The 12,476-nt window shown below is 34.5% G+C and overlaps 1 protein-coding gene across 12 annotated transcripts in view; it reads right to left on the bottom strand.

Annotated features, from left to right (window-relative positions):
- Nucleotides 1-12,476, bottom strand: part of ROBO2 (roundabout guidance receptor 2) — a 1,241,430-nt gene that overhangs the window by 77,635 nt on the left and 1,151,319 nt on the right. For all 12 annotated transcript variants that reach the window (XM_082392595.1, XM_082392596.1, XM_082392600.1 and 9 more), the window contains exons 11-14: nucleotides 11,433-11,514; nucleotides 10,836-10,998; nucleotides 9,066-9,232; nucleotides 5,774-5,895 (exon numbers count right to left, since the gene is read on the bottom strand). In XM_082392595.1, the coding sequence (XP_082248721.1) occupies nucleotides 5,774-5,895; nucleotides 9,066-9,232; nucleotides 10,836-10,998; nucleotides 11,433-11,514 (534 nt within the window). The remainder of the gene's footprint in view (nucleotides 1-5,773; nucleotides 5,896-9,065; nucleotides 9,233-10,835; nucleotides 10,999-11,432; nucleotides 11,515-12,476) is intronic.

The raw sequence follows: 12,476 nt of genomic DNA, 5'->3' as shown, positions 1-12,476 counted from the left end.
TTTTGGTATTTAGAATGTCCAAGCTAGAAAATTCCATAAAGTTGGTGAGCATTCCAGTTTCACAGATGAGTCTCAACAAGTAAGAATTCCTTCACCCACCTGACAGTTTTCTCTCCCTCAAAGATTTGTGGAATTAGTGCTACACTTGTACGAGGTTATGTCAAGGAAAAGTAAGCTCGGTTCTGATACCAAAGCTCATGATCTTTGAATCTTCATCCATGCTACCAGTTTGTCTTCATACCAAAATACATATTGCTTGAAAAGCAGAAGTTGTTCTGACATTATAAACAAGGCAAGTAAAAAGCAAAAAGGTAAATTTCTGAGAGCCAAAGAGAGATGCCTTTCATCAAAACTGTCAATGTTCAAAACAATCCCTGCAGCATATGTTAAAACAACATTAAGCTTGCATTTTATAAACTTCTCTGCATTCACTTTAAGTGAATTTATATACTGAAAGAAAGACATAACTCACAATAATAGCTTGTTAATACTGAAAGAAGCAAGCTGTGTTTTTAAGAAGGACATTAAGCAGCTGTTTCCAGATGAAGGGAGTCTGTAAATCAGGGTAAATTGGTTTTATCCATGTTTGGTTTTCATTAATTAAGTGGTTTAGGACTTTATGAAGCTAATGTTTACTACACAACATTGCTTTGCTCACTTCGGTGTACACTGCCTTCAACCAGTGTATCCTAATGGCCTACTTAAAAGCTAAATAGTTTAACTTGATTTTGCGCGGTTGCTGTACATTCTTTTCAGAAGGAAATTTGTTGTTACAGGTGAAAGCAAAAATGAAAATGCTGCACATTACCTATTAAAAAATAGGTGGGATTTTTAGTGGATATGTGCTCTACAGCACTGACTTTTGGAGCACCTTTTGACAAGTGGTCACTTTGGAGTTAAACCTTATGCTGGTCACTAGTTTTATTAACATTCTAATTATAAGAAGGAGGATTTTCTTTTAGAGTCGATTATAATCCGAGTCCAGCCACAAATCCATGCATGGGCTTATAGAATTTAAAAAATTGGTATTTTCTGATATCTGAATAAAAAAGAATTGTCTTAAGGAACATGCGAAGTGAAGAGAGTTTCGGTCTTCAGGTCATAAGGTCTCTATTAAGTGACGGCTTAGCCTTTTAAACTTTCTGAGCCTCAGTTTACTTAGTTTGCTCAAATAATGCGCATATTACAAGGGCACAGAAACAATTAAATGACTAATACAGTTTACAGCGCAAGTTTTAGAGCTGTACAATGATAAAGCATTGTTATGTAAGGGATATACTAAAAATGGGGGCCCATATGTGGCCCTCAAATCAGCACTTTCATTAAAAGGTTTAAAGCGAGATGCTCAATATCTATCATTTCAATTTTAAAAATTCCATCTATACTGAAAATTCAAATTGAATTTCCTTTGGTGGGCTTAGCCTTCTAAGTAACTGATCTGGGTTTAATTGAGTTCTGAAATTCTAGTTCGCCAAAGCACTCTTTCAACTCCAGTAGCTGTGATGTTTAAGGGGCAAGGGGCCTGTAATCCTTTTTGTCCTTGAATAAACACAAAACACTCACACACAAAAAAACTAGAATAATGATTTTAAAATAAGGGATTTATTGCTATTTTCTTTGTAAAACAGCCATTTTCATCATTTTTACCTACCCTCATTATAACAGCAGTCATTTTTAGAAAGTAGCCTTTGTTAAGTATTGTTGCTTCAAGATTAGACTTGTGGGGCAGGCAGATGGTCTTTCCAGTCCAAACATCCTATGTGTTTGGTAATAGAATCCTGCCAACTATTGATAAACCATATCAGCTGACCCCTAATCGAAATACATGGGCTGGGGAATATATTTCTTCCCTCAAACATCAACATGTCTATAACTCAAATACTAACAATGTTATAACTCAAAGAACATACACATTTAGCAAGTTGAAAATATGACATGAAAATGAAATATTTGGTTACAATTTCTTTGGCAACTGATCTGACTTCCAGCCTAAATTTATTTCACTAAAATTTACCTCTGAAATACATACTTATCTCATGTGTAACTACAAATTCATGGGGAATTTGTGATATAATTGAATGGTTTCTTTTTTAAAGTAAAAAGTTAAAATGTATGAAAACAACTGATTTGATCATTCAACAGACAGTTACTGAAAAAGTATTTCATAATGAATGCTTTGCTCTGAAAAAAAAGAAATGAAAACATGAACTTTGGACTCTCAGAACTCAAGCTCATGAGGGATAGAGATATGCAAACTAGTAATGACAAGTTTCTTGGGATATAGAGATGAATATGACAAGGTCCCTCTCCTGGAAGAACTCCCAGACTACTGATCTGAAATTTTTATCTAATTTGATTTATTCTTTTAAATTCAGTGACTTTTAAAGTGATTAACTTCATAAACATAATGACTTTGATTCTTACCCAAATAATTTCCACATTTAGAAGCAGCTTAAAAAAGAAACCCCTTCAAAACTCACAACAAAGCAGAGGACTTTTTCAATTGAGAATGAGGAAAAATCTGTTGTTAAAAATACAACTCTTTCCTTGGCTTTATTTGTGCTGTATCTAGCCAAAGCTACAGAAAGATGGAAGAGCCATGGCAGATGATACCCTTTCTGTGCCATTGGAAAAATGATGAGGTCATTATGCTCCCTTCATGGGAGCAGAAGAATAGGAACCATTATATGCAGAAAACAGAATAAGTCTATGTGAAATTAAATCAAAAATAAAATTGGAAACAATGTAATCTTAAATAATCATAATTACTCTTAAAACATAAATATAGTTTTATTTTTTCTTAAAGCATTACCCATTTTGTATTCACTAAACATTTGACTGGTCTGGTTTAAGAAGTAAAGTGCCCCATCCAGGATCATATGTTGAAATTCCACAGTTAAAAGGTATTTCTTTCAACTAAATATTTGTCTACAGTTTATCTTTAAAGTGAAAAACACAAAAAGCAGGTTTAAAGTGAGGAAATTCTAATCCTATCTTTACCTGTAAATAGATGTACGATACTGGGAACACTGTTCAACCTGTCTGCATTGGTTTCCTTTTACAAATCTATAGAACTGGACAAAACAGCCTTAAATGTTAATTTAGTTTCCTCTGTTCAAATAAATAATGCCTCTATATTTCCCTGTATAGATGTAAATAAGTGATAATGCTGTTTCTGATGCCTGAGGATAGAGTTAATCACTTCCTCTTTGATTGAAACCTGTGTTTATAAAATGTGTACATACGGTTATGGCCTTTATCCCTGTGTACCATCATTAAGAACTCCCATGTTTTTCTCAAGCAGATTTGTGTCTCTTTATACAGTGTTTCCCCACATCTAGTACAAAACTGGTTCTCAAAAAATGCTTGTTGAACTGTGTTTGCTCAATGGTTTTATTATTAAGAGGACACTGGAATAATTCTCTTCATTGTGTTTCATATTTCAAACATAATTAATTAAGAACTGACGAAAAATAACTGGTTTTCCTTTTTCAACTTCTTTTGTTAAGGGAATTGATGAAAAGGGGTGAAATAGTTAGTTCCCTAAAGAAACTTGGATTCTAAGGGGGAAAAATCCATTTTTTTTTAACTTACACTCATTCTTCTACTACCACAAAAACAATAACAACAACAAAACTAATAGTCATAATTATAAATACTTTCTAATTAATATAATTCTTTCTAATTAATTATGATTGATATAATTCTAATATTATAATTAAAGTGAAAATTTTCTAGATATCCATAACTCAAATGACCATTACTTACACAACATACAAGATCTAGCACATATACGGGGGGCTTTAAAAAACTGTGCTCTTTTATCATCCTTATGGATTTTTAGCGGCAAGAGATCTCAGGCATAAAGGAGAAGTTGGCAAAAACTGTATTAGGCACAGGGAAGAACATTATCTGGCTCTTCACAAAACAGACACACATAAACACAAACACATATACAAGGGTTAATATCCTCTACTATGAGTAATATGGCTATTTTTATGCTATTTCTTGTTTTTACTGCAGTGGCTATCATGCGATGAAAACATTTGTATTTTGAAATAACAGTGGGCAGGTTGACATTTAATAATGCATGGAATTTGGAATTGGATGTTCTTAGCATATATTAAAATATCAATCTACTTCTTAAAACCCATTAATTTTTTTTACTACATATGTCAAATTATTAAAATTATATACTTTTCTTGGTACTGCTGGATGAGATTCAGCTGAAAGAATGTGAAAATGATTGATTTATATTTAGAAGAAAACTTTAAATAAAATTTTTTGTGCTTCAAATGACATCATTAAGGAAGTAAAAAAACATCCCACAGACTGGGAGAAAATATTTACAAATCATATATCTGATACAGGATTTGTATCCAATATGTAAAGAACATTATAGAACTATACTAAGAAGACAAACAACTCAATTTAAAAATGGGCAAAGAATTTGAACAGATATTTCTCTAAAGAAGATATACAAATGCTCAATAAGCACATAAAAAATTCAAAACACTAGTCATTAAAGAAATGTAAATTAAAATCACAATGATATACCACGCATACCCACTAGAACAGCTATAATCAAAAGGACAGGGTAAGATGCAAGAGAAACTGGCAAGGATGTGGAAGAAACTAGAACCTTCAAATATTACTTGTGGGAGCATAAAATTGTGTAACCACTTTGGAAAACATTTTGGCAGTTCATCCAAATGTTAAGCAGAGAGTTTAATTCAACAATTCCTAAGTATACGCAAGAAAAATGAAAATATATGTCGACGTGTATGCAAGTGTTCATGGCACCATCATTCATAATGGCCAAAAGTGGAAACAACACAAAGGTGAATCAGCTGATAAATGGATAAACAGATGTATGTGATACATCTATACAATGGAATTCTACTCTATAATAAAAAGGAACAAAGTACTAATACATGCTACAACGTGGATGAACCTCAAAAACATCATGCTGAGTGAAAGAAGCCAGACACAAAAGATCGTATATTGTATAATTTCATTCATATGGAAGAAATAGGCAAATTTATATAGACAGAGAACAGATTAGTGGTTGCCAAGGGCTAAAGTCAGGGGAATGGAGGAGTGACTGCTAATGGGCGGAGGGTTTCACTTTGGGATGATGAAATGTTCTAAAATCAGATTCTGGTGATGACTGCACAACTCTGCAAAGATACCAAACAATACTGAGTTGTACACTTTAACTCTGGTATGTTAATTATATCTCAGTAAGGCCATTTAAAAATCCAGGAGAGGGCTTCCCTGGTGGCGTGGTGGTTGGGAATCTGCCTGCCAATGCAGGGCACACGGGTTCGAGCCCTGGTCTGGGGGGATCCCACATGCCGCGGAGTGGCTGGGCCCGTGCACCACAACTACTGAGCCTGCGCGTCTGGAGCCTGTGCTCCGCAACGGGAGAGGCCGCGACAGTGAGAGGCCCGCGCACCGCGATGAGGAGTGGCCCCCACTCGCCGCAACTAGAGAAAGCCCTCGCACAGAAACGAAGACCCAACACAGCCAAATAAATAAATAAAAATAAATAAAAAAAAAAATCCAGGAGACAGATCGTATTGTTTATATTGCGATCTATTTTTACTCTAGTCACACTTTTATCTATTTTTTTTCTTCTTTGCCTTTGATTACACCTTGACTTTAAATGGTGTTTTTGCTTCTTTTTTTGTTTGTTTGTCTTTTTCTGTTTTGGTTTGTTTTCTTAAAGGAGTAAAAGGGACTACCATTAGGATAGTCTTTAAAAACTTACCGTCCACGTGACTTGAACAGTGGTGGGAGTCAATACAACTGGAGTATGAAGATGGACAAGGACGTCGCCGAGTTCTTTCTGGACTTGTCTATGGTCCACTCCCTGCGCTGGTGGGCTGATATCTACAGGGATAACCATTCCCAATTTTTAAAAATTAACAGTGGAATTCTAATACACATTATATAAGCCAATATTATGCCATTAGAAATAATTACAGGGGAAAAATTAAGAACCCTTTGGGACAAACAACGTTAAAGCATATTTATATATGTACCACCATTTTAGAACATAATTTGAGAACTGATATTTATCTTCACTAAAATAATATTAATAAAAGTGTATGCAACCCCTTATCCCCACTCAGTACACTGCTGTGAAAGATCTATTATTTTCTTATTAAAGGATGAAGTATGTGCTGCAAGACTTCTTTAGAAACATCAGTTTCACACAGATGTTGCCATGTTGAAGGACTTTTCCAAGTAGTTAATGGGGCCAGGTCTGAAAATTACTGTTGAGGAATTTGTTCAATCCCTTTCCCCAGTTAGTAGGTTGTGTGTTCCTATTCCTTGACCTATTTCAGCCTGGGAGTGTGGAAGAGAAAGTAATCGGGGGGACTGGGAGTGAATTATGTTACTAAAAGTAAACAAAATGAGGGAAAGAAGGGGAAGAACCCTCCCAAATTCACAAAAATAATTTTGACTGACCAATTTAAAATACTGATAAAATGTTCTATGTAATAAATTCTGAACAGTACTCCAATATCTGACAAAAAATCATGCTGCTATTTTTTCAAAGTGATGGAGGGGGTAGGAGGGAGAAAGAATGTTTAAAATGATATACTCTCAGCCATAAACTGTTCTGACCCCTTATTCACCATTTGCCTAAATACTACTCTATTTCCCATACAATGGTTTACATCCTATGTGTCCATTAAGAAAAAAGATAAACTATAGACGTCCAAGTCCATCAAATTGACATCAAACACTGAATTTCACACATACTCAAATCAGCTTCTTTAACTGGTGCACTGCAATGTTACGTTGAATTTTTTTCTTCAATCACCTTATTTAAGGAACGAAGTCCAACTTAAAATGATTTATTTTCTTAATCTTGTTTTCTCCTATTTTCTCAGGCCACAATGCAACACTCTTGCAAAAATATTTTTTAGTGCATGTCTCAGCCATAACTTAAACTGGGTGCACTAACTTAAGTTGGAACATAAATAATTGGGGACTACATTTTGGTAATTTTTTTCCAGTTTCACTATTTTTCATCCTTAACATAAACAACACAGTGAGTTTTACTTGATTTAGAAATTATATATATATGTGTGTATATATATTATTAATATCATGTGAATAGTATTAATCTTTGCTGATATATCTATGATCTACTGTGATATTGATGGTACAAGTACTTGCTGCCTTGCTGAAATCAGAAAATGCTAAATTCTACAGTATTTAATATCTTTGAAAAATAAGAGCTCACACAGCCAAGTGTTCTTTGCAAAGAAGTGCTTTGCAGAATGCAAAGCTGCTGAAAGTGTGGTGTCAAAAATGATCCTGACATTCAGACATAAAACATGAGTTTTTCTATTAAATATCTGTTAAGGGAACATAAGTCTTTTTCTCTACATAGTCTCCCGACTGGAACAAGCCAGATCACAAGCAAGTTTTCATTAATCTTTGTTGACCTTTTCACCAAGAAGTTATTTTATGAGTCAAGATTTAGTGACTGGCACTGTTACTGAATGATCAAGAAGAGCCACTGGATTTAACCACACCAAAAGTCTTCCCCACTCTGTGATCTCCCCACCTTCCATTGCAGCTATGCACAAAAACTGACTACTTCTATTTACACAAGTAAAAATGATCTGGGTACTACAATTTCTTAACTTAAAACCATACACCTCTGCATTTTCAAGTTCAATAATTTAATTTACTCATTAAATTCAGACACACTATAAGCAACTGGATCCAGGCAAGGTAAAATAGAAACAGTTTCAGGTCGTCAAATTCCTTGTTGTACTTTTTCCTTCTCTTGAGACAGGTTCTTTACCTACAGGCCCTTTATCATTATGGAAAATTAATCACATTACTGCTTAGAGAACAATAGCAAAGTGGCATCCCCTCCTCCCTTGACTGTCATCATGTCAGCAACGTTGCAAAATCACGTGGTGACTTTATTTGACTTGATTCCTTTAAGGTGCCCTTCTCTGTTATAATAGCATGCTAGTTACCATCACTGAACTACATTGTAATTATAATAATATTTTATGGCTGTATGGTGCTTTTCATAGCATAAAAATACTACTTTGAATTATAAGTATCTTGTTCAAAGCCTTTTACAAGTAAGAAATAATTAACCCTTTCTCAAGAACCCTGTGGGAAGTAAGTTGTAACAAATAATAAAGCCACCGTTTCTATTTTATTAATTCCCTTCATCTACTAGTAAGAAGGAAAATTATAATTCAACATCCCTTATTAACCCCTAGACTGCAGCAACTTCTCAGTTTGAAGAGGCAGGCTATGAAAGATGAGATGAGAAATCTTCCATTTTGATCTTATAATATTCTGGGTGGGTTTTTTTTTTTTTTTTTTTTTTAGTCAAAAGCATTGCATACCTCGGGAAGAAAGCTTGATTTACTGCTTCCTGAAACAAATTGTTCCTTTAAACATGTGGTTTAATAAAATACACTGTAATGATGCTTGTCAAACTTAAGCATGAACATTCCTGGAGGGCACTTTAACAGGCTGCCAGGCCCCATCCCCAGAGCTTCTGAGTCAGGGCCTGAGAATCTGCATTTCGAATGTGGCCCCCCCCCCCCAGGTGATGCAGATGCTGCTTCTGTGGGAACCACACCTTGAGACCCACTGCACTATCAAAACACAATTCCTGAACTAGAGGAAGTAACTTTGATATCCCTAACAGGGCATTTTATCCATTGAAGATCACTTTTTGCTATTGTACAATTAATTTCAAAGAAGGAGAAACATTTTTCCTTCTTTTGAAATATAGTAAAGCCCTACAGTTAAGCCCCAATTAAACTTACTATGTAATTGTACCAAATTATTTTGCTTCTTTTTTACTAAATAGACCCTGACAGCTCCAGAAAGAGGACACACTCACCAAGGTGAACAACAAGTTTTCTTCTCTTTCACTGGATCAGGTCTAGTGAAACATAATAAGCAATGCAGACACATTTATCTTCGGTCCTGCAACCCCTTTGTCCTTAAAGATCTGTTTAATGCCTCCTTCTAGAAACAGTCATGTTTACAGCTATTGAAATTACCTTGTGTGCGCACAGGATCTGACATAGCACTTGGGTCACTGAGACCTTGGGGGTTGATTGCTCTCACCATGAATAAATAGATTGTATTGGGCCGCAGTCCTCTCACTGTATAGAGGGTGGTCTTTACGTGGTTTGCCACTGTCTGCCAGCTATTGCTCACTGATTGGCTGAAACATGAACAGAAATTTCATTTAAACAGCAGTCATAAGGGTCTTGGAAATGGAGTTGGGTATCAATGACAAAGGTTAATGGCTGAAAATTAAACACGCACACACACAACGCTTGAAGTGTTCAGCCCAATAAATGAAACATTTGGATGATTTCAGGTTATTCAACAACAAAGCCGAGCCCACCTAACGGAAGTGCCATGCACAACAAAATTAAACTCAGCCCAGGAGATGTGATAGGCCTTTGCTAAAGCATAGCAGCCACTAAATGAATACCTGTAAAAGGAACAGAGGCCAAGATCACAACATCAAGTTTATACAATAAATATGGTCCTCGTAAATGTATATATATATACCTTGAAAAGAATTAACCTGTAGAAAGAATAAATGGACTACAGAGTAAATTATGCCAATACATTTTCCTGTTACAAGGTGTGTTTTCTTTTGCATCAATTCCACATGCAATATTATAATAGAGCCTTCTAAAACTACATATCTGTAAAAGAAGAAAGGAAGCATGTAATGAATATTTTCCCTTGGTCACATTTTTTAATAAAATTGTACATTACACAGTATTGTGATTTATCACTTCGGAATGGTGAAATATCTCTGAGTCTGTATGTGTGGAACCTTTAACGGTCATCTGCAGATGGGATGCCCTTTTATAGCACTTTGTCTAAGGTCAAATGTTGCTTTTGTTTAGAATGAGGAGGAAATGTGATTTTCAGGGCTGTCTGTTTATTTTTCAGAAGTCTTTTTACATCAAAGCATGAAACTTATAGAAAAACACCGTTTGGAAATTTGAAAACTATATATCGATCATTAACTTTAATAGATTAGGGAAGCCTAAAATGAAAGTGATGATTTGTCCTAATGCTTATAAAGGAGAGAGGCTATCACTATATTTATAATGGCAAACAGAAGCACATTGAAACTAAATATGTAGCCACATTTTCCCATTAGTACAACTATTTTTTCAAATTCTTATAAAACAATTTTATACTAGTATTTGCTAATTTATAGTCTATATCCTTGAATTGACAGCAATTATTTCAAATAACAATTGGACATATCTTTTCCTTTCAGCAATCAGAAGTGCATGTACTCAATCACTTAACTGTAGTTTTTAATATTCTCTTAGGCATAGCCAATACACGTATTCAAATATATAGCATAAAACACTGGAATTATTTTAGGTTCTGCTCTAATTATTAGGAAGTAAAATTCCAAGCTTCCATGCCTCAATAACAGTTGCATAACTTAAAAAGTGCCTGTGCCTAATTAAATTATTTTCTGCGTAGTTCTAAAGCCAAAATTCACATCCGATAAATCCCTACAATGGTCAAGAGCTAAGTGATTATGTCATAACTAGATCCCTATAGACGTAGTCATGGATAATGCATATTTAATCTTATAATTAAGGTATGAATGAAAAATAAAACTAAAGTCTATTCTTGAATAAAGTCAGATATAAAAGATAAATTCTTAAAATGCACTCATTAAGCATGTCCTTAGCATAAAACAGCAGGACAGCTCACTTGAGATTTTAGGATATAGGAGCTAAAGCAAAAACCCAATGGAGAGAAAAGGAACTGTCTCATACCTGAAAGCCTCAATGATATATGCACTTGCTGGTAGGGTTCCAGGGGTACCTGGTTGCCAGGACAAGGTGACACTGTTCTTAGTAACATCAGTGACCTGTGGTTTGGATGGTGGTCCAGGCAGGTCATTAAAATCATAATTTTTACTGATTGTTGCTCCAGATTCTAGAGAGGACAAACAGAAAAAGCTTCATTTCTGATTGCATAAGCTGACAAAGATGCTTAAAAGGAAAACAGTCTATTAAAGAATTTGAATAGACAGTGAGCAATTCATCTTCATGAATCAAAAGTATATAAGTGAATATTTGTTTTTTCCTACATATTAGTAAATATTTACTTTCACACATGATCACTAGAATTGCTTGTTCTTTAGACAGAGAAAATAAAATAACAAGATTATTAAGGACAAATGTATCATATTTCATATGTGCAATGCTATGTACCAAGAGGTATAGAAATGAAAAAGTGGTGTAAAGCTTAGTTTTTACATTCAATATATTTAAAATACTGATCTCTCTTTAACTTGTTATTTGGTAATGAGCTAATCACTGAAACTGGCTCAAGATTTCTTGTGTTAAAATAGTTCACAAAGAACCCACCTGTCACATCCAGCACAGCACTCCAGGAAGTCTCCCCACTTGAACTTGTAGCCACACAAGTATAAGTGCCAGTATCAGAAATCTAGTGTGCATAGAAGGGAGAGAATAAAATTGTTTTAATTGATTTGTAGAATAATTACTCAATCTCAACAAGGCAACACTTGACTGCAAAAATGTGATATATCATTTGGCTGTCCAAATTATACATTAGAGTCAATCATATGCACACATAAAATATTAAAATAAGCTCATATCATGTTATTTTATTCATAATGGTGATTCAAAGATTCTTATTATATTTCTACAACTAAATGCTATTTGTCTGTAAACTTTAGTTGTCTTTCTATTTGCCTCCACAGCAACCCCCTTATCTTTTAATTCCAGCTTATGTTGGTGCTTCACTGTGTCAGAGTTAGATTTGGATAACTCAGGACAGAATTTTTCAGCATCCTATAAACATTCAGAGATCAGTAATGCAAAGCTGTCCTCTTTGTCGTCAATAAACTGTATTTCACAGAATAAAATATACACAGGAGTAAATAAGCACTGAGATAATAGGGGGGAAGACCTTTTTTTTTTTAAAGACATGGAGAAAAGTGAAGAAGAAATTTTTTTTTAAAAAAAAGGAAAACTAAATCTTTCCTTTTAAAGAGTGCAGTACTCACTTTTATTAAAACTGTAGCAGTGTGACAGTGAATGAAATAAAGTTGTGTCATTAAAAACAAGCAAACGATACCCATGGAATCATTGCAATAGAGAGCTGAAAGGGTCACAGAAATCATCTAATCCATCACACTTTTTAACACATACTAAAAACTGTCTTTCACTGATTACATAAAATGTTTTTGTTATCCATTGAAGAGCGGCAAAAGACTTTGAGGAAGAGTTGACAATATAATCAAAAGTTCCCTTTTGTAAATGTTAAAAGGCAGAAGATTCCGTGATATATCCTTAACAAAAACTTCAAGATCAGTAATACATAAATCAAAATTCCTCCCTGTGGTTGAGCCCCATGGACCTAAATTGCAAACAACATTCATTCAC

This window comes from Balaenoptera borealis, assembly GCF_965194805.1.
Source record: "Balaenoptera borealis genome assembly, chromosome: 5".
Classification (NCBI taxonomy): domain Eukaryota; kingdom Metazoa; phylum Chordata; class Mammalia; order Artiodactyla; family Balaenopteridae; genus Balaenoptera; species Balaenoptera borealis.
This window is presented reverse-complemented; position numbering and strand designations above follow the sequence as displayed.